Source organism: Mytilus californianus, unplaced genomic scaffold (genome assembly GCF_021869535.1).
Source record: "Mytilus californianus isolate M0D057914Y unplaced genomic scaffold, xbMytCali1.0.p SCAF_22, whole genome shotgun sequence".
Classification (NCBI taxonomy): Eukaryota; Metazoa; Mollusca; class Bivalvia; order Mytilida; family Mytilidae; genus Mytilus; species Mytilus californianus.
The window spans coordinates 607,277-631,558 of record NW_026262671.1 but is presented as its reverse complement, the minus strand read 5'-3'; the positions used below and the strand labels follow the sequence as shown (position 1 = coordinate 631,558).

The following is a 24,282-nucleotide window of genomic DNA, read 5'->3' as shown; positions in this document are numbered from 1 at the left end:
AGTCTATTAACAATAATTATACGACAACACATATGATAATGAAAATCATTTACAGAACTAAATGCGACAAGAAAATATACAAGCTCGCGGAAAACAAACTAAATCTTTGAATATTGTTTTTATTGGCATAAATATTGATTTTGTTATCAGTATATTTAAACCATACTAAATATTACACATATGTACTTTCTCGGTACTACAATCTGTCGATACTTATAGTTTAGCATTGCACAAGGTCATGTTTTTCTCTGACTGTTAATGACGTCTTTACACTAAATCCATTGCAAGTTGGATGTGTACTGATTGATATTTTAGTCTTAGATACATGATTTTTTTCATTAGTTGTAATTGGTTTTGAACTAGCTGTCAGTAACTGCGAGTACTCTCAGATCTGTACTTTCTATTTGGATCCATCTGATGAGTTAAGCCTTTTTCCAACTGATTTTTATAATTTGTTCTTATGTTGTACTGTTACACCACTGCCTAGGTTACGGGAGGGTTGAGCGCTCACAAACATGTTTAACGCCGCCACATTCTTTATGTGCCTGTCCAAAGTCAGGAGCCTGTAGTTCAGTGGTTGTCGTTAGTGCATGTCTGTCATATTTGTTTTTCGTAAATTGGTTTGTTATAAATTAGGCCAATAGTTTTCACAATTGAATTGTTTCATATTTTTCATGTCGGGGCCTTTTCTGGTCGACCATACGGTATGGATTTTTCTCATTGTTGAAGGCCGTACGGTTGCCTATAACTGCTTACATCAACTGCATTTGACCATTGGTGGATAGTTGTCTCATTTGCAATCATACCACATCTCCTTATTTTTATATAATAGTTTTTGAAATATTTATCTTACCTACATGTTAAGGTACGAAAAAGAATTTGTCCACTTGTATTTTAAATTACACAACAGACTATTATAACTCAATCGTTAAATTAAGTACATTTTTTCTATCATTGAACCATTCACACATTCGTGATTCGGTTAATCGAATTCTAAGTCTGTTTATAGATCTTCATTAATTATGATTGAATGCAGATCTATTGATAGTAATGTCACACGTACGTCTGAGACGAATTACACACTTTATAGTGACCAAGGTGAAAATTGTTGGTTCTACATTTTTTTGTAATTTTTCTTGGTCTTAAATTTATTCTTTTTTAGATAGCGATTAGATACCCAGCGAAAAAATAAGAACACATATACGGAAATTATTCACTTTTCGAGACCCACAAACGAACAGTCTTTCATTCGTTTGTTAAATGTTTTCAATATAGTCAGACATACATTCAAAATGCATTTGTAGAACGTAATGTGTGGTAATCAATAGGTGAAAAGTTGTTCTAGGGTTTCAACAGACATAACAGACGACATTTGTTTGTGATTAACGTTTTAGACAATTTAAATTAGTGTTGTAAATTTTGAGATAGAAATTGGCTTTCAAATGAGCAGCTAAGCTGTTTGGTAGAATCGGTCCGATATTATGTCGGATATATATCAGTATCTATTTGTTCAAATAACATCTAAGCAAAAGCACATATAATTTTAGACAGATGACAAATCAAGCGTCTCTATTATTAACAAAATTTTGTCCTAATTGATTCGTGCTCTACAAATGTGTCGGATGTGTATTCTCAAAACCATGTTATTTAACATGAAGTGTTAAGCAGGCTCCACCTAAGGCAGATTCAATAACGTAGCAAATACATTTTCAAGGAAACGGTGGGCTAGATTCAGAGATCTACAACCGAATACTGACATTCATCCACAGCAAATACAAGATAATCCTATAACTCTAATCGCAACCATGCAAAAGGTAAAATCACAAAAATACTGAACTCCTAGGAAAATTGAAAAAGGAATGTCCCTAATCAAATGGCAAAATCAAAAGCTCAAACACAACAAACGAATGGATAACAACTGTCATATTCCTGACTTGGTACAGGCATTTTCTTATGTAGAAAATGGTGCATTGAACCTGGTTTTATAGCTAGCTCAAACCTCTCACTTGTATGACAGTCCCATCAAATTTCGTTATATTGACAACGATGCGTGAAAATGAACGAGTTGATTATAGACACAATCATTTTGGAGAATACAACAGAAGAATATTGGACAAAGTTGATACGTTTTTAATATTTGGGTATTTCATTCTTTTTTCTGTCATTGAGCGGAACATCATCAAATACGGCAAGTACCTATTTGTATTCCATCATCACATGTATCAATTATGTCTGCTTTGATTGCTAACCAAATTTTATCAATATAACAGAACTGTAAACAACATTCATACAAGTAGGAGGTTAAAATAGATATAAAACAAGACTAAACCCACCATTTTTTTTTTAAAATGCCTGAACCAAAACAAGAATAATTATGGCAATTGTTTTCCATTCGTTCCATTAGTTGATATAGTCTAATGTACGATTTTGTGTGGTTTTGTATGGCCTTTACCTTGTTTGAATATACCTTAGGGGTCGGTATTTTTGTAAAAAAGGCTTGAAAATGAGAGGCGAAAGATAGCAAAGAGATATTCACAATCATAAGTCGAAACAACTAGACAATGCCAAGGCAAAAAACGAAAAACCACGAAGAGAAAAACAACAGTACACAAAACACAACATAAAAAACTAAAGACTGAGCAACACGAATCCCACCAAAAACCCGGGGTGATCTCAGGTGTTCTGGAATAGAAAGCAGATCCTGCTTCACATGTGACAATAATTATTTTTGACACGAAAAGACAAAAATATAAAGGAGACGAGTGTGCAAAAATCAATATACTTTACCTGAATTGCTTATTAGCGAATAAAAACACATGATTAAAATACATAAATCTAAGTATCATTTCTTTTGCAGCTTTTCAAAAAGAAAACAAAGAATAAATAAGGCCCAAAATTGTCTTGGGATTAGGTTCAAGTGAAAACTTGAACTCATTAGATGTTCTTTAAAATACTACATATAAAAAATCATATTCAGTTTGTGTTATGCAAAGATTTGAATGGTCGCAGTTTGTTCGTAATGGAACTTTTTGTTTATGGATTTAATTTATTTATAAGTAATGACTGTAATTTTAATTATGTCTATTGAGCCATAACATTAATTACGGCGGTGCACATTGGGTATAATTCGCTACGCTATGTGGCATACAATATGCACAGCTGTTATTAATGTTATGGCTTAATAGACATGCTTTAAATTACAGTCATTCCTTAAATATACAAATATATAGGTACACAAAACGACAGGCTCCAAGCTATTGCAAAGATTGATGACTCCTAGTGTACATAATTGTGATTAATTATTTTAAATTAATACGAACATTATAGAAACGCAAAGGATATGGGGTATCCATTCATGACACAAAATCAGTACATACACAGCAAAAAACAAAATTCACAAAAAACAAATAATTGAACAGTGCTTTTGTTGCTGTTCTTCATCTCAAAGTCAGTGTGGCCTTGAACACGGAGCAAACAAATCTTGTTTTTTCTCAATCGATTTATGACTTTTAAACAGCGGTATACTACTGTTGCCTTTATTTACCTCACTGCAAGTTTAAGACGGCCCCTAGCACCGGTTTGTTTATTTTTCAGGTGGTTATTGTTCAGAACAGATATTAAATTGAACGATTTTGTACATGTGACCGTCGTTTAAAAACCAATGGCCCCGGATGTTGCTAACCCATATCCCCGGGCGTTGCTACCAATTTCCAAGAGGAACTTCAAGCTTGTATTACGCTTATTTCCTTAGTTCCGTGGTTGTTTCCAGTAAAAAAAATGAATTCTGTAGATTATACATGACGTCTGTAATCAAAAATGTAATTCATCAACGATGAAATCTAATTATGCTTTCTTATAACATTTTGTGCCCGAATTTCGCGAAAAATTGGCATATTCGGATCAAGACCGATTCGTTATCTACGTTCATATCCGTAGATATGAGTATTTTAGGACGTACTTGGGTACTTATGGGTGTCAAAATACCCATATCTTTGGATATGCACGTACAAATTATATTCCCATACTGCAACTTCTAAGAAATGGAAGTTATTGTGCTGTATACAACCACTGAGAGGAAGTTGATTCATGTGATGGATCCTCCCTTTAAACATCTTATCGATGTATAGAACAGGTATTTTACTAAAACACCTGTAATCATGACACAAATTTAATTTGTATGATCACATCAAAAGATTTCGTTTGAAGGGATGCTAAATGTTAAGGACATATTATCAAACAATCGAGAGCGAGAAATTCTTTTATATTTTTGCTTTTCACAAAACTTTAAACTGTGTTTCATTAAAAACGAGATAAAATAATCACAGTTTAGAGTAATCAATCAATAGATTTTCGTCTTAATTTTTGTTTGTAAAAAGAACAACAGACCTAGTCCTTTAAAAAATGACTATTTCTTAAACATTTTTATGCTGATCTTTATTTTGTTCTCTATTCATTGGTCCATTTGTGGTTAGCTAATAAAATTTAAAAGAAAAAGCGAATAATAAAAAAAAAATAATAATAACCAATAGCAAAATACGTACGAGAAAATTTAAGAAACAAAAAGAAATAAAACAATATCGGCCCGACGTCATATGTCATTTTCTTTGACATTCACATAGTAAGCTTACAAAATATAAATCGTGAAAGATGTCAGATATATGTCAGTGAGACAAAATCAGATGACACAAATAACCAAAAAGACACAAAATCATGTTTCAATTACAAAAAAAAAAAAAAAAAAAAATAAAGAAAAATAAAAATAAAAATAGTCAAATATTTTTTTTTAGATATAGCATATTAATCCGTTGGAATGACATTAATGGTATCAATTTAACTGCACTAGATGCGCATTTTGACTATTTATGCGCGAGACCTAAATATTTAAAACTCCGATACTTGAGGAGCTGATAAAACCTACAAGGACAAAAAGGTAGCTTTAGTCGGGTAAGGAATCTGAACTTTGCATGAGGGAAGTATATTTTATAGTTTATAGTCTATAGTTAGAATTGGCTGGATCACGATCTAGTTGGATAACGCACCAAAAACACACAGTGAATTTCGCTAGATATTTGTAGACTGGGTTGGCTTAAGTTGTTCTCCATTTTTTTGTTAAATGCATTTTTCTTGTGAAATACTATCAAGTTGAAACATTCATCTTCTACTGGAAAATGTATAACATACGTGACCGAATAAGTATTATTTTTATCAAAATTGAAAGAGGTAATATGTTTGTACATGTTGTACTTTTGAAATGACTGTGGTTTATTCAAATTGAAACTGAATAGTTTGATTTCTGGTCGCCCATTGGAGACAATGTTGCATGACTGTTCATTTTCATGTTGTATGCTCAACAATTTTAAACATTTGAAAGTCCTCCTGTCCCCTTATTTCAACTTTACGATCGTCCCTTTACAATTTAAATGTATAACTTGATCTTTTTTTGTATTTTTCGATGCATTAACATTTATCAGTGAATTAGATTTTATGTAGATAATACCTTTGTTCTAATATATTGCAATTATACAAATAATACATCGGGCGCTTAAACTGACTGATCAACAGTAACACCTAGTAATTTGTTGCTATTATGTCAACAGAGACATCAAACGTATTTTTTGTTTAAGTCTGACTATCCAAGTTTTATGAAAATGTTTAAATACACTGTATATGACAAGACTTGAAGTAGTAATATACAGTCAAACTTATTAATACTAAAACTATTGGAAAATTCAAAAAAATCAAAAACTGTAATGAATTAGGAGACATGTGCCCCTCGTGGGTACCTAAATCTATAGTAATTGCTGGTTGTGTCGGCTTTAAAAAGGAAAATACGTAGGGAAACTTATCTGGACGACAAACGGAAGAATTGTTCCATTTCTTGTTGAAATAAGAAACCACAATACAGTCTCTTTAAATCATCCGTAGATAAATGTCCAGAAAATTGATTTGAACTTCCTGTCTCTAACAGTTTTTAATCTAACACATACCAAGTGTAATTCAGTACATTATCGGTCATCAAATAAAATACCATACGTCATTGGTGAATCAAATTCATAGTTCGTTGAAACTATTGATTGGGGATAAAATGTAGGTATGATCACTTAGGAGTATATTTGTAGACGATATAGCTGGAGGAGTAACGCAGAAGGTCAGACAAAATCATAATCAAGGGGAAAGTGACGATAAATTATAAACAATTAAAATATGACACAGGAAACTAAAGATTGAGGGGTAGGTAGGTTCTAAACCGCTGGTGTCATGTTTTTTGTTTCTCTTTAGATATTATAATTAATAAAATATCATATCATTATGACAAAACAAACACGTGTATCTTTGTTAATTATACATCATAATAAATCTCCTAACACAAGTCATATGTCAGTTCTTTTCCCAAAAAACTCTGAGATTAAATTCTCGTTTATCCTCCGTTTATATTTTGTTTATCAAATAAAGTACCAATAAATTAAATACAGTCAACATATTCAGGTCGTTTTATCTCCGTGATTCACCAATTCAATAACAGTAAAATAAGTATTGTCAACCGAAGTTGTTATACACAATAAAGTAATCAAAAGATGTAAAATGATTGTCAAACAAGAAAAAAAATGCAATAAAAGTGTTAAATGGATTATAATAATTCATCATTTGACATAACAGGCACTTATGTTTATAACTTAAAATTTAACTTTATTAAAATGGAGTTTATACTTTTTCCTGCTGATATTAACTAAATAAAAGAACAGAGTCCGCGTTGCACATATTTTATCTGTTCTGTCCAAGGGCAATAACAAAAAAAAAAAAGAATTTCTTTCTTTAAAATCTAAAATTTTCTTACTTGAGAGTTGAAGACTTGGGAGCAATTTCCGATATATTTGATATTTCCAAGGGAAACTCATTAAGAATATTCGATTGGCACTTATTTTCGAAATTGTCCGAGACATTGCTGTTATATACCTTTGGTATGAGTTTGATAAAAATCTGGCAAAAACTGAATATGTGAGAGCACTTACAATGCACATTTGCATATAATTTATATTTCTAAGGAGCATAACTCTTTTAAAAATAGTTGATCGGCACTGATTTTCAAACTCGTCCGAGACATTGCTGATATAAACCTACAATATACGTTTCATAAAAACTGGCTAGAATTGTACATGTGAGAGCTCTAACGATACAATTTTCCATGTAATTAATGTTTCCAAGGGGCATAACTCCTTTATAAATAGCTGATCGGCACTGATTTTCAAACTCATTCGAGACATTGCTGATACAAATCTATGATAAAAGTTTTATAAAAATCTGGCAATATTGTATATGTGAGAGGACTAACAAGACCGGACGCCCGGACGGAGGGATGGACGGACGCCCGGTCTTTCTATGTCCCCCGCCACGCGTCACGCGGGAGACCAACATGTACGCATTTGCTCCTCACTAATCATGTCACTGAAGGGACATATTATATCTCAAACAGGTCGGACGACAACGAGCAGAACAGTGGCATCAATGATGAAGTTCTTAGCATTGTTTCCCCTAAAATGTATTGCCATACAGGACCAAGCAAGAATCTGAAGTCTATTGATGACACAACTCGCATAGTGCACCAGCTAACTTTCAAGTCTTTAAACCACATACCGTTGACATTTCGTGTTACCAATCGAATCCAAATTTTGCTTATCTCTCACGGAACTTCGAAACCAATTTCATATCATTTTTCGATTTTTGTGCTGCTTATTTCAACCGGGGATTGTTTGTGAACTCTAAGAACAATATCTTTTCTAAAACAAATCAGAGGTTTATAACTGAGATTTCACCATAAAATAAAGTATTATAATCTTAATTCATTAATAACATATCAAAGATGTTTTTTGTCAAAACGGTCGCTTCTGTTTATCAATCTTAACAACAGTGTAACGTTTTGAGAAAACCAATACGAGCAATAGGGGTAGTGGGCGATATGTGAACATTTTTTCAAAAAAGTCCAATAGCTCCTGAATGATATAAATGAAAATAACGAAAACTGCAAAACTAAAAGGTGGCTCGCTTTGATGATTTCACCTCTGTGAAGAAAAACAATCAGGGAAAAGTATCACAGCAAAGTCATGTTTTTACTCAACAATTGAGAAAATGTCCAATTTTCCATGATAACTTTAAAACGACATAATTCGAAATCGTCAAAATGGTAAGGTATCTTTCTTAAAATTCCATGATTGGTGATAATAAATTACAAAACTGTGAACAATGATATACATTGTAATTCGAAGAACATAAGAAGAAACCAAGTGACAATGTTAATACCATATTGCGTAGTGGTTTAATTTAGAGAAGCGTTTCGATAATATTTTTTATTCAAATAAAAATTTTTGTTCGTGGTGTTGTATTTATATATATAAAATACCAAGAAGATGTGGCATGATTGCTAATGAGACAACACCCACAAGGGACCAAATGACATTGATGTTCACAATGATAGGTCACCTCACAGCATTCTACAATGAGCAAAACCTATACTGCATAGTCAGATATAAAAGGCCCCGAAATGACAAATGTAAAGCAATTCAATCGAGAAATCTAACGGCCGGATTTATGTACAAAACAATAAACGAAAAACAAAAATGAAATACAGCAAATTTTGTACAAATTGTAATTCTTACAAACACTTTTTGGACAAAGTAAATATACAAATTATAATTTGTACAATTGTTTTGTTTATACTTAATTATTTTATGAGTTGAATCAATAAAGCTGACGTGAAAAGTACTACAATTTTTCAAAACAAAACGTAATTGCTTTACTTAAAAAATGCATTTTAGGTTTGTTATCTACAAAATGAGAAATAGGTTAAATATCGCTCTAAATCCTGGATGCATGTACATGTATACATGTATGAGCATATTTCGGTCCGTAGTTTAAAGTCGCAACATGTTCTATGGTTTATATCATGATTGACAGGACACAGAAAGAGCAGAAAACAAACAAAAAAAAAGAAGCTGATCATTAGTCAATAGACAGGACAAATATGGTTTGCTCTAAATTTCAAGTTAAAAAGATAAATGTCTACAATAAATGTCAGGCAACATTAATGCATTATAATTTATGAAAATGGATGATACAGTAATCAAAAGATAGATTTAAGATATTACGCATTATGGATACAAATATTAGCGGGGGTTAGATAATTCATCAATAATTTACCTTTGTGTACTCTTACTTTTCAACATTAAGGGCATACGCTACAATTTTGATTCCACGGTGATTCGTCTACAAAAATTTGCATACAAGCTGTTTTATACCTAGTCAATTCAAATATGTCATACAAACTATACTTTCATGTGCTACTTTTTGGGATAATTGGGGTCGAAATTTTAGACATTTACTCAAAATTTCGGTTTCTCGGATATTTCTATCTATTGGATAGGCATACTTAAGTTAACTTTTTTGTTTCAAAAGATAAATACAAAAAAGATTTTTGTAAAAAACATATGGAATATCTTATTTACATAAGTATGTTTTAAATTTATGCAACAAAACAATTCTTTGGAAAGTATTCATAATATTTAATAATTTTCGATAAAAAACGGTAGTTTTTGTGGTATACTTATCTGATTTAAAAAAAATCCATCTGTGATTTGTTCGTAAAAATTGTTACAAATGATCTTCATACATAATCAAGCCAAAGGTCATTTAAAACATAGGGATCAATGCACCTTTTTTCAAGCGTATGATTAAAATATGAGTAAAAAAAGAAACTTTTCCAAATATGTCATACTTTGACATCGCGAAAAATAACATTTTACGTGAGCAACGTCATTATCTCCGTTGTAACTGTATCGTATGCTCTTAAAATGATCACGGTTTGCTCATGATTCAAGGGTAAGATGCTTTATAAATGATTAAATTTATATGTTATTACTTTTCAACATTAAAATGCTCGTAATTCTCAGTATCTGTCCTAACAGTTACACCAGAATGATCATACGTAGAATCAGATTCTGTTGCATTTTTTAAATGATCATAAACTTTCACGTCACTCATTTCAAGTTTTTTAACATTATTCAAATGGTCATAGTCAGTATTTGCTGTATACGGATCTAATTCTTCTGTATCACTGATTGGCTTTGCCAGATCATAATCACTTACGGCCATTTTGTCAACCTCAGGATTTGTACGTTTATTGTTAACGTTGTTATCTTGGTTGCTTCTGTCTTTTGAGTTCATATCGTTATATCCTGGATTTGACATTGCATTGTTTATTTTGTTAGCCTCATTTGGGATTTCGAACCCGGATGAGACGATCCTAGTGTATACATTTGTATCCTCCGTGGTCTTCTTCTTTGGTTCCTGATTGTTTGACAACGGTTTTGCTAAGGTATAATCAACAGTTGTTATATCAATTTCATGATACTGTCCATCGGAATTATTTTCGTTTGTAAATGAATTCTTATCTTTTGGAAAATCTTCACTTCGAATAGTTCTCATATGCGGCTGTTTGGATGATTTTCTACAATATAAATACTTGTATAAAAAAACTTTGAAAAACAAACTTCTAACAAAAACCTTCATGTTCCATCAGATGTTTTCGGCTAATATTTTCAGTACGGAAGTGTAATCCATCCATTTGGTAACTAATGACTAATTGTATAATATAAATGACAGCAAAACTGATGCCCAATTTTGTCGGTCTTAATTTAGAGTGCTAAAGACTTCAAATATCACTGAAGAGACATTAATTGTCGAAATGCGCATGTGGTGCATTAAAATTTGAACAATTAATGTTATTACTTATCATTCGATTGAAAATACAATCTATACTTCCAAGGCAAAAAACGAAAAACTATCAAAAGACAAACAATATTATACAAAGCAAAACTAAAAAATGAGCAACACGAACACCACCCAAAACCGGGGGTGCTCTCATTTGCTCCGTAAGGCTATACATTCTTGATTGACATGAAAAGTTATGCAATTAAATCTGGTCCCACCTTTTGCTTTGTTTGCGCAATGGTAATGTCAGATAACAACAAAAAAATGTCTTATTGCGTAATGTGTTTACCATGTTCTTTGCATGTTGTTCTGGTGATCTTTAATTAACCTCGAAATCTTTTCATTTCGTAATATGTTTTCTAAAAGGTGGAAGTATGATAAGAGTGGTTATTACAGACTAATATATAAGCTGGACACTTTAGGACTGAAAAGTCACGTTTGATGTCAATATGACATCATAAAGTAACATGTCGTTTTTTATTCCTTAAAAAATTTAGTTTTTCGCATAACGTCACTAGGTAAATGCCCGAATTACAAATGTAAGACAAAATTCGAAATATGAATACAGATTATTGACAGCCTAATGCCAAATGAACATCTTATTTGTGTTTGTTGAATGATTTATGGGAATGTTTGAATTTTGCATTCAGTCATCCAAAACATTGATCTAATCATTATTACATTGTATTCTTCGTTTGTGTTTATTGGTAGCCGATTCTTTTCGCTTAAGGTGTATCCAAAAAGTTTGTTAACGTGTATTATAGTTACTGTGTGTTCATACATCGATGGCAATTTAAAATTATATTTGGAAGCAATCATACCTTTTTCTGTGCAAGAAAATGGCTGTAACACCAATTAGCGCTATAATCAATACAGCTGATACCGTTCCACCAATTGCACCTGGATAATACATATTTATAAAGTTAAAGCTAATTCGCATGTGATATTATTCATAGGGAATTACAATTACCATAAACAGAAATGACGAAAGTGTCTAGAACATAAGGGAAATCTTAATTTTTACCATTGCAAAACATTTTGTGAAGAAATGTTCTAGAAGTATTCCGTATGTATATATTGCAGTTGATGCTATATACTGAAACCTATATATATCATCTTTTAAATGCTTAAAATTAAGCTTCTTATGGTAAAATAACAATCATCTCATGAAAACATTTCAAAACGTTTTTATCAATTGCTTAACTGTTACAGACTATAAGGATCACAGATCACCGAAGATACATTTCATTTTTATTCGCAAATGAGAGTTTATTTATGGCGTTGTTGCAGTTCACGTTTCTCAATATTTATCGTTTTGTGTTAAAGTAAAGAAGTATTTTGGCTGCGACCTTGACCACAACCAAAGAACGGCTAAATGCAAAGTGGGTGAGGTTGTCATGCGAGAGAAAAATAAAATACGTCTAGCACACATTTCGTTGTTATGTAATTATATAGGCTAGATTAAGTCCATATTGAATGTTTTCAATTATTCTTATTAAAAAAAACATGCTAGACCGTCCCCCTAAAAACCGAACACTACAATGACTTTGCATTGTGATAAAATGAAGAACAGCAAAAACAAATCCCTAAAATAAGTTGTCGGAAAATTAATTAAATGATTTGCTATAAAGGTCGAAGTTCAAAAAATAAAAGGATACTTTTCTGAAATGATGTGCCAAAAAGAAAAGCAATGTCCTCAAATCAGAACATTGCGTCATCTTGTGAGGCAGGTGGTACCAGTAAGATATAAAGAACTGACACACTATGTGAACAATAAAACATTTTATGATACACTAACTACAAGTAGAAGTTTTACACACAAACTAATGTTAAGCAAACAACTGGACGTGGCTTTAGTATCCTGGATTACGTTTCAATGGTTCAAAAGGATAATTTCGTAGTACACATTAGATATTTTTCTTTTTAATAAAATCAAATGAAGTTCAACGTCTTGATTATGCACACGTAATGCATGTTATTAGAAGCTGAATGCATATCTATGTAAGTGGAGTGCAATCAAATTGTTTCAATGAAAGGGAATGTCTGTTCCTTGCCCGGTTTTGGCTATACCTTTTTTTATCGTTTTGGATTATAGCTCTTCATCTCTTTAATAAGCTTTGGGTTTTAAAATAGTTTGGCTTCGAGCATCACCGAAGAAACATTTATTGTTGAAATACGCATCTGGTGCAGAAAAACTAGTACCGTTAATGTTTTATCGAAATCACTTTAAAAAAATCCATAAAGCATAGAAGTTGCTTATAAATTAAGATACGGTGATGTTCGAAACAGATCAAGATTTTCAAATTATCTTATGTTCGTCAATGATGAGAACCGGCAGCCCATATGCAATTAAAATTAATCTGCATGTCAGCAATGAAACCAAGCATATCAAAAGATGTAGTATGATTGCCAATGAGCCAACTCATTACAAGATACCAAATATCACAAAAATTAACAAACTAAAGGTCACCGTACGACCTTCAACAATGAGCAAATCCCATACCGCGTAGTCAGCTATATAAGGCCCCGAAATGACAAATGTAAAACAATTCAAACGAGAGAAGCAACGGTCTAAATCATGTACAAAATAATGAACGAAAAACAAACATGTTACACAGCAACAAACAACAAGCACTGAATTACATGCTCCTGATTTGGGACAGGTACATACATAAGTGGCGGGGTTAAACTCGTTTAAAGGCGCCAATCTTCCCCTCTCATGGGACATGTACAGTGATGTAACAGTACAACATAGGAACAAACTATAAAAACCAGTTAAAAAAGGCTTATCTCATCATATTTATACAAATAGAAATACATCTAACAAAAACACCGAGTGGACGTGGACGGGTACTTATACATCCATACAACAAAAAGACACTAAATACATATATGAAAGTACTCGCAGTTACTGAGAGCTACTTTAAAGCCAATCACAACTAATAAACAAAAACATGCTTCTAAGAATAAATTATCAATTTGTACACATCCAACATTCAAAGGATTTAGTATAAAGACGCCATAAACAGTTAGAAAAAATAACATGACCGTGTGCAATGTCAGGATACAGGTATTGACGGATTGTAGAGCCATGAATGTGCATATGTATATAAAAAAAATATTTAGTTTGATTTTAATTTGAGACTAACAAAAGCAATATCAATACCAATAAAAACAATATCCAAAGGTATAATTACAGTGTTAAATCGGTATCCTTTTAGAAGAAGTTTATTTGAAGGATCGATAAGTTTACCCTAATCGTTTCTAGATTTCCAGATTCTTTGAACATCATCTCCGAGAAAATGAGGATGTTTCCCGTTTGAAATAGGTTTTCTACAGACCCAACCAAAATTTAAAACCAATCTATGGAAGAATTTAGTAAAACTTTTAAGTAATTTGTGGTAACGAAATACATGCCTTATATTTTACCTGTAATGCATATATTACGTTCATTGACATCCAAAAAGACACCACAGACACAGGCATAGCGAACGAAATATAAACACCGTAAGATGGTGCCAAAGGAACATCACCGTCCAAAAAAGATTTAAATGATAATAGGGAATCAAAAAAGTACCTTTTTCGTAAATGTTAGTGTAAAGTTTCCCTTATAAAACTGAAATATATAAATATAGGAAAGGGCAGTTATTACCGTTTATGTGTGATTTATTTAAAGTGGTGACAATGGTGACAATTTGTATATTCGATGACTACGAAGCCAAACAAAAACAAAAATTTTGCTTTTTTTATTGACAACTTCTAAGAATTGAAAAAACTATTAAATTTAAATTTCGTAATTCGTTCTTGTTTTATTAATTCTGATTTTATTTTTTGATTTAAAAAAATGAACAAAACGTTATGACACACATATACACGAATCCAGAATCTCAATTTAACAAAAGGTGACAGTCTCATTACAAGTAATTACAGCGAACTTAGGTCCTCTCGTAGAATTTTTTTGCGGCATTCCCATGTACGACGTCCTAACAAGGGACAACTTTATCGATGCCATTAATCTGGACAGAGCGCAGGTGTTGTTGTTATGATATCAAAGAAGCAGGAATTCGAACCCCGCCGAGGGGAGAACATAACATTTGCTAACTCAAATTTGCAGATTTAATATTGTTTGGCTACAATCGAAACGACGAATATATATAAATTATGGCGTATATCATGTATAACCACATGTTTTCCGATTACAAACGTATGTCGAAAAGTTTTCACATATTTAGACTTATATATACCCCTCTGCCAAGAGATTTGTTTTGCGTGCACACGTATAAAAATTGCGGTTTTTGTCCGACGCAATCATAGGTTTGAGCGTTGTTTTCAATTTGGACTTGTTTGTATGTTTGTTTCGTTTGGGCTTGTATTATATTTTCCTTCGGGTTTTAAGATCCATTCAACCTATTTCGACTCTTTAAAATTCAAGAGTCTATCCTAAATTGAGGTAAATTATATGGCCTTCCAAATACCGTTTCGATTCCTAAAATCACTGAAGAGACATTCATTGTCGAAATCCGGATATGGTGTACAAATTTTTGCACCTCATGTTTGTGGTATACCATCTTTTCCGCAGGTTTATTGTTTTCTGTTTGGTAATACATTAAATAATTAAAGACCCATTTTGTTACATCTTGTGATCCGTTTATTTGGTAATCGCCAATGGCAGTCAGCGGGGTATAAGAAAATCGGTCGTTCGACCTGCTGGTCAAATGCGTTTTGTTAAAATATACTTTTCACATTTTTTGGTCTTGTGGGTAGTGTTGTTTGTGCTGTATTTTGACCCCTCTGCCAAGAGATTTGTTTTGCGTGCACACGTATAAAAATTGCGGTTTTTGTTCGACGCAATCATAGGTTTGAGCGTTGTTTTCAATTTGGACTTGTTTGTATGTTTTTTCGTTTGGGCTTGTATTATATTTTCCTTCGGGTTTATATGATCCGTTCAACCTTTTTCGACTCTTTAAAATTTAAGAGTCTATCCTAAATTGAGGTAAATTATATGGCCTTCCAAATACAGTTTCGATCCCTAACATCACTGAAGAGACATTCATTGTCGAAATCCGGATATGGTGTACAAATTTTTGCACCTCATGTTTGTGGTATACCATCTTTTCCGCAGGTTTATTGTTTTCTGTTTGGTAATAAATTAAATAATAAGATCCATTTTGTTAAATCTTGTGATCCGTTTATTTGACAATCGCTAATGGCAGTCAGTGGGGTTTAAGAACATCGGTTGTTCGACCTGCTGGTCAAATGCCTTTTGTTAAAATATACTTCTTCACATTTTTTGGTCTTTTAGGGAAGTGTTATTTGTGCTGTATTTGGATCCCTCTGCCAAGAGATTTGTTTTGCGTGCACACGTGTAAAAATTGCGGTTTTTGTCCGACGCAATCATAGGTTTGAGCGTTGTTTTCAATTTGGACTTGTTTGTATGTTTTTTCGTTTGGGCTTGTATTATATTTTCCTTCGGGTTTTAGGGTCCGTAGGTGACCTGTTGCAAGGCTAAATTTATGTCCCTATCCAATATACCCTCATTTCCCGTGGCAGTCTAAATTTCTCCGACCTTAATCCCTTAATCTATTACAGAACCTACCTATTGTATTTATTGTGAACTTGTTCTTGTCCTGAATATGCATGAAATATTTGCCACTGGACGTTAAGCAACCAACAATCAATCAATCAATCCTTCGGGTTTATATGATCCGTTCAACCTATTTCGACTCTTTAAAATTCAAGAGTCTATCCTAAATTGAGGTAAATTATATGGCCTTCCAAATACCGCTTCGAACCCTAACATCACTGAAGAGACATTCATTGTCGAAATCCGGATATGGTGTACATATTTTTGCACCTCATGTCTGTGGTATACCATCTTTTCCGCAGGTTTATTGTTTCCTGTTTGGTAATACATTAAATAATAAGATCCATTTTGCAAACGTATAAAAATTGCGGTTGTTGTCCGACGCAATGATAGGTTTGAGCGTTGTTTTCAATTTGGACTTGTTTATTCATATATATAGGCTCAACAATAACAAATGTCAAACAATTCAAATAAGGAAATTAACGACCTGATTGATAAACAAAATAATAAATGAATGAAACACAAATATTACATGCAGCAACACACGACAATCAATGAATTACAGGCTCCTGACTTGGAAAAGGCACATACAGAATTTTCGTGTAGCAAGTCCAAGGACAGATTAAAATCTTCAATCTAGAATTGTGAGAGAGATTTTCATGTTATATAAAAAATAAAGAGTTTATATTTTTCCTATTTATAGTCAGATATAACCGACGAGTTGATTTAGTAGAAGTTAACAACTACATTTAATGGTTCACATTCGTTTTTGATAAAAACACAATATAAATATATCAGGGTTTTCCGCTTTTTTCGTGATTTATTGTTGGAATCTGTTTAAAGTCCCTGAGTAAGGCCATGTCGTCTCAGAATACAATTTGGTCTCAGGAATTAGGGTATAACATCCTATAACAAGGGTATTTAGTCATTTCCCTCGTCTCGAGACCAGGTTTTATTGGGCAATGCAGCTAAGACTCTACTACTAATGCATTGCGATTTCATCTGAATCATTGCAAACTTTGAAATAACTGTCATAAAAATTCTACAAGAAATAAAGACTTATAGATAGAACTTTCTTAACAACTTTCAATGAAATCGGTATTTCAAATGGTTACAAAAATAATGTCTCTGCCATGATTTTCAAACTCGTCTGAGACATAACTTATATCAACATTTGACAAACATTTGATAACAAATCTGGTAATAACTGTTTGTTTGAGAGCGCTAACAAGACAGAAAAAGAAGAACGGAAATACTGAAAGCCGGATGGACGGGTGGCAATTTAAAATGTCTCACATCCCTTTGTGGCAGTTTCAAACATTTGAATAGAGCAAGAATAAACATTTAGATTATGTGGAATTTCATTGCTGATCTAAAAATACATGCATGTTAAACCGGAGCAGAATACATTGAAAATAAACATGCAAAAATTACCGAAAACGTCAACTTACTTGCAGTTGCGTCAGTCGGTTCGCCGCTATTGAAAGACATATTCTGAATAAAAACTGTCTTTCCGTCGTCTCTGTCGGTTCCTTAAATACAAAGTATACATACCAAAGTATTAAAACAAAACAAAACAAAAAGCAACATGATTTTCTTAAATGTATAATTAGATTGTAGAAAATATCCATTCGGGTGCTTTAATAAAGAAAAAAGAAACGAACATAGTATTGTGACTATACAGATTCATTTCAGTTACCCGAGATAATAAACTGCAAATATCCATATAAAACCTTGTTATAACAGCCACTCATCATCGTCAGTTTTCTCTAAATGTGTTTGTAATGAATAAAAAGTAAATTAACAAAAGTACCGAACTCCAAGGGAAATTCAAAACGGAAAGTCCTTTATAAACATGGCAAAATCAAAAGCTCAAACACATCTCACAAATGGAAAACAACTGTCATATTCCTGACTTGGTACAGAAATTTCTTCATGTAGAAAATGGTGGGTTAAACCTGGTTTTATAGCTAGCTAAACCTCTCACTTGTATGACAGTTGCATAGAATTCCATAATTTTAACACTAATGGGGGAACCAAACAAACAGACATAACAGGTACACACGTGAAAAGTTGAACAGCAGTCAACATTGTAATAATCTTAATCACTATAAAAACAAATAACTGTTTCAACAAAGAAATACAAAATGGTATGTAGACAAAGTACATAAGCATAAGACAAGAACTAAAAATTGACCATAGCACAATAACACAATGGCTGGATGCATTTGTACCGATCCACGTTCTTTGACACAATCTTGACTCATTAACTTCTCAGACACTGGTCATGCTGATGACGGTTTATAAAGTCTGAGTAGCAGCTGCAAGCACTTGAATACCGAATAAGTTGGGAAATGTATATCACATATGCAGGTGACAGAGTAACAGCTGTTGGCAAAACAAATATATTAACATTATTGATTTTTACATGGGAAGGCATTTCATACTCTCCAGATATTAACTTATCAAAAATATTGAAAACAATACGTTATAAATTTCATGGGCCCGAAGCGCTGTTCTTGATTTACCTTTGTCGGGAACTCTCAAAAGCGAATATTTGAAAGCCAATAATGTACAAGAACCGAACTAATTGAAAAGATTTATGACCGAAAGGACTTAAAACAATTGCTAACTCCATCTAGGGTCAACTTTGCCCCAGGGAGTTAAAACATTAGTTTCTAAAATTCTATTATTTATAAATTTATAATCGAACAATTTTAAAAAAGTTTGTTAAAAATAATGTCAGTACCGAAGTACTCACTACTGAGCTGACGCTGCCCTCGTGACTGATACATGTAGCTCGACAGCAGAGATATCGACCAATATTGTGTTGTTTTATTTGTTCACAATATTGCATATGTTATATTTTTCCCACAACATTTTACATACATCCTCCAGCTCAGGCCATTATCATACACCTTAGACATATAACAGGACCGTATAGAAAACACATATAATTTAATACTATAGTGTTATTGAATGGGTGTTTTTATATTAATCCTGTTATAAGTTTAAGTATAGTCGTAGGTCGAGGTCAGCTGTATTGGCTCGAGTCGTTGCCGAGTTTCAATACAGATGATCGAGACCCAATACGACTGTACGGGGATAAATATGAAAACACCCATTTTATGATACCATCATTTACCAATAACTTAAAATAATCTCCAAAAGCTGACTGAGAATACACATGACTGTAGGAAGACTCATAGAGGATCAATATGAACTTTTTGGGTTCACTATCTTAGAAAGGAATACACTTTTTATAATGTGTGATGAATTACTCTTTTCTCCACCTCTAAATAACCCTTTGAGACCTCGATTCTTGCACGAGTTATCACCCATCAAAATGAGGTCTGTAAACAACTTATTATATGATGCCGAGGATAGATTTCACAAACGGTCCTTTTCAGGGCCACCAGTATTTTACAGAAAAAGTCTTCATATGTTAGACTTATGAGGCATGTTAGTCATTAAAAAAAAAATTATCTGACGTAAGTGTTTTGACAATATTTTACTGCAGTAAGACATGTACAAGAGCTTCTTTAACATGCATTTTTAGTGGTTCGAAGGGCTCTTTAGTATAATTAAACAAATGTGGCGCTATCGAAGCTGTGTATATCCAAGATTGTCAACCCTTCAACTTTCTCTCACTTCAGACTGCGCCCTCAGAGAAATAATCTTTTACGCTTGAAAATTCGGGATATTTACCCTGTATACGCGCCATAATTGTATATACACAAACAATACAATAGTACATTACATGAAAAATAACAACAACCCCAACATCAAACGTGAAACCAATAACCGGAAGTTAAAAGCCTGTGTCAAGATCAGTAACAGTTATGTATTAACCCGCGTTTTTCTGTATTAGACCTGTATTAACGACCAGTTCTTAGACACACATGAATGTATTAACTGGACAATTTATAATGCATTTTAAGTCATTGGTTAATAATGCATTATTAACAGCCTGTTATTTTGTAGCCCTGGTACAGATACGAGGTTGGCATGTAGATCATAATATATCGACTGACGGGTAAAATTGTAAACGGAGACTTACCATTAATAGGTGAAAATGAAGATAGTCATTAAGATATACATGTATCCATTTACTTACCAAACCTGCAAACAAAACTAAACGTTTGTGTACAGTTGCCTATCTTTCTTTCTATTGTTTCGTTGTTTTGATGACGATGTATTTTGAAACATTTTTGAAGTTGCAAATTCTGAATGTCGTCTGTAAAATAAAACTTAAATTTTGTTTTGGGAACTATTGCTTAGGTTAGTTTTACGAACTATTTAGATAACATAATATGTGAAGAATTTTCACTTGTTTTATATTCCAAAATAAAGACTGATCGATTGTTTTCAACTTAACGTCGAAATGCCGCAATACTAACATGCATATTCAGGACGTTTACTTATTGTTGGAAGATATGACACCCTAATCATACACATCTTCATTTTTTGTCTATCGATAAACAAATCAAGTTTGAAGGCAAAACCACAAAATTCGTCGTGCCAATAACTCCTCAAATGGATTGATATACAAATAAAGAAAAGATGTGGTATGATTGCCAATGAGACAACTATCCGCCAAAGTTCAAGTGCAGTGGATGTGAGCAATTTTAGGCAACCATTCGGCCTTCTACAATGAGAAAAACTTTACCATATAGTGAGCTATACAAGGCTCCGATGTATGTTTTCAGTAATGTTAGAAATTTTGTTAATTCAGTAGAGCTTGTTTTGTTTTTGTTTTTTGTTTTTTTTTGTTTTTTTTCTGTGACGTTTTTTTTTTTACTTTCAAGGTAACAGGTCAAAATTCTTCAATTTGTCAAAAGTTTTCATTTCAAGGCAATAACTAATATAAGAGTATAACATGTATTATTTACGGTTTCTGTCATTAATCTTTTTTTTTCGCAGTGTCGTCATGCCATATTTGTCAAAGATCTTTTATACAATTACAGATAGGGAATAGTAGCACAACGAGAAGGGATTGACGATTTAGGACTATTTCAATCATTCTGATGTTAACATGCCTGACCCGGGAAAGGAAAATCTTCGTTCGTTATCTTAAGTGATACATAATTTACACTGTCGTTAAAAGCTTTTGGTGTTGATATCAAAGGTTTTGAATATTTTGTTTAATCTCTAATTGGCATCGTTTGTTAAGTTTTGTTGCTATTTAGAGTTTGACATATCGCGTAGACAATTGTGTATTGTCGAAGATTGTAATATATTATGGCGTATTGATATATGATTTGATTTTTTTTGTCGCTGTGTTGCTGTATTATTGGCAAATATTTGCATATTTAATTTGTTCATGAATCTTTTCTGCAATCGCAGGTAAAGATTAAGATTAAGTCCTATTTCATAATTTTTATAAATGCCTTAGTTCTAAACGTTTTTTGAATTTTAAGTGACTACGTAGGAGGTAAGTAAACTCAATTTGCGACAGTAAAAGCTACGTTTTACGCAAGCCAAGTTTTAAATACAATACAGTTTTATCTCCTTAATTATTTGATACCACTTACATGACTTCTTAAGATAAAACGTATGGTTGTGACGTCTTCCACTCGTCCAGAATGGATGATCGAATTTATTCGAACTGCAAAAATCATCTGGATACCATTTTATGAATGAACCACCTTTTTTGCAATCTTCAGATGCGTTTTGGTAATTAACATACGTATACCCAAGTTGTCTGTTGTCATCTAAAGCATAATCAAGAAGTTCTCATATGGAATTGATTTTTTTAATGCAATGTTCCCCCTGTTTTTAAACATGTACAGAATATTGTGATAAAAATCTCGATTTTTAATATCCACAAACTTAAATCATTGTATTAACCAAAATACAATGTTTCTCAAGGCACGACAATTGGTACCCACGAATATAAACGAATCGAATGGCGATTTGTATTGTGATTGATGCCAGTTTTTGTGTGCACAACACGTATTTTTTAGATTCTTCATCAGTTTTGTTTTAGCCAAACTTTTTTTACAAAGTTTTATCATCTTAAACAGAAAAAGGGCGAAACAAAGAAACGATACAGGCATTTGTCAAGCTTCGTACAGGGAGTTATAACCTTTTTTTTCAGCCAAACTATCCTTATCTAAAAAAGAAAAGAAAAAATACAGTCAAAACGTATAATTAGCTTACATTTGTTATACATACAATGCCTTTTTGATTTGCATCTGCTGTTATTGTGCGGACTGTATCCTGTCTGTGAGTATTATGTATTGTTGTTTAGAGAGTTCCTAATTAATTTCTTAAATACTTACCACATGTTACATCATGATGCTGTTCACATGGTTGATACTCTCGACTGACATTATCACCATCACACTGAGTTGCTGCAATGCAACCATTGCCGTGTTGTTTATTTTTAAATCGAGGAAGTTTATCTGTGAAGAAAAACTTATTTGTATTTATCGTAATACATTATCATTTGTAACCTTAACTGTGTTTTTCGTGGCAAATTTTATATGCAATTGCATACACATTGACGTTTAATTTTAAGCATGATGATAGATTACATTCCTAGTTGTGATATCAGATTGACATGAGCGGACTTGTAGAGTTTTGATAAATCTATTTACCTGTTTTTTCAATAGTTATGTAAGTGAATGTCATCTCAGCATACTAACACCTGAGCTGTAATTTATACCAGGTTGATTTTACACTTTAAAGAAACATGGAAATAACTGTTTTGAAAGAAACAAAGATTTTTTAGAGCAATATGTGACAGACCATTATTGGATCTACAAATACCCTATTTATATGAATGCAAGATTTAAATCGGATATTATAACGATGGTATATTTGAATTCATCATACCGGAATTGGATTTCATTTGCGTTAACAAGAGTGTTTTTAAAATTATATAATATATCAGGGATAAAATCCCGTATATGAAAAAAGTAAACAAAAGCATGCGCACTGAGGTAAGTTCCTATTCGAATATGAAATTGCGTTCACAAATATATTCATTCTAGACAAAATCCGACGGTACTTGAAACTGGATGCAAAACTACATATCTCATAAGATTTGCCTCCAAATTAGCAAATTTAATACGCACTTAATCCTAAATTTGTGTAAACGCATTCCGTTATTGTTGTCAAATCGGAATTGGTAGTATCGTTTGAATATGTTTAAAGTTTTGGAAAGAAATATCACAGAGATGTTAGGTATGTTCATTGATTATATGAATCGATTTTTAAGTGACCGTTTTCAATCCTAGACAATTGTCGTCTTAATTCCTATCTAGAATTGATTGACTCGAAACCTTCAAGGTCATGTTTTTCTCTGACTGTTAATGACGTCTTTACACTAAATCTGTTGGTTGTTGGATGTGTACTGATTGATATGTTAGTCTTAGATACATGATTTTTTTCATAAGTTGTTATTGGCTTTGAACTTGCTGCCAGTAACTGCGAGTACTGTTAGATCTGTACTAAGTGGCTTTTTGTTTTGGGGATATATAATTATCCGTCCATCTCCGCCATGTGTTTTTGTTAGATGAATTTCTATTTGTATCCATCTAATGAGTTTATCTTTTGCAACTAATTTTTATAGTTTGTTCTTGTGTTGTACTGTTACATCACTGTCCCAGATAAACGGAGGTTTGAGCGCTCACAGACATGTTTAACCCCGCCACATTCTTTATGTGCCTGCCCCAAGTCAGGAGTCTGTGGTTGTCGTTGGTTCATGTCCACCATATTTGTTTTTTTGTAAATAGTTCTGTTATGAATAAGGCGATTAGTTTTCTCAATTGAATTGTTGCATATTTTACCTGTCGGGGACTTTTATAGCCGACTATACGGTATAGGTTTTTTCTCATTGTTGAAGGCTTTACGGTTGCCTATAATTGCTAACATCCACTTCATTTGAACTTTGGTGAATAGTTGCTTGTTGGAAATCGTACCACATCTCC

The 24,282-nt window shown here is 32.7% G+C and overlaps 1 protein-coding gene across 1 annotated transcript in view; it reads right to left on the bottom strand.

The window, feature by feature from the left end:
• Positions 1-8,122: 8,122 nt before the first annotated feature.
• Positions 8,123-24,282, bottom strand: part of LOC127732053 (uncharacterized) — a 36,162-nt gene continuing 20,002 nt past the window's right edge. The window contains exons 6-11 of the mRNA XM_052241095.1: positions 22,630-22,752; positions 21,880-22,059; positions 20,463-20,582; positions 17,797-17,877; positions 11,583-11,661; positions 8,123-10,498 (exon numbers count right to left, since the gene is read on the bottom strand). Of these exons, the coding sequence (XP_052097055.1) occupies positions 9,907-10,498; positions 11,583-11,661; positions 17,797-17,877; positions 20,463-20,582; positions 21,880-22,059; positions 22,630-22,752 (1,175 nt within the window). The 3' untranslated portion in view covers positions 8,123-9,906. The remainder of the gene's footprint in view (positions 10,499-11,582; positions 11,662-17,796; positions 17,878-20,462; positions 20,583-21,879; positions 22,060-22,629; positions 22,753-24,282) is intronic.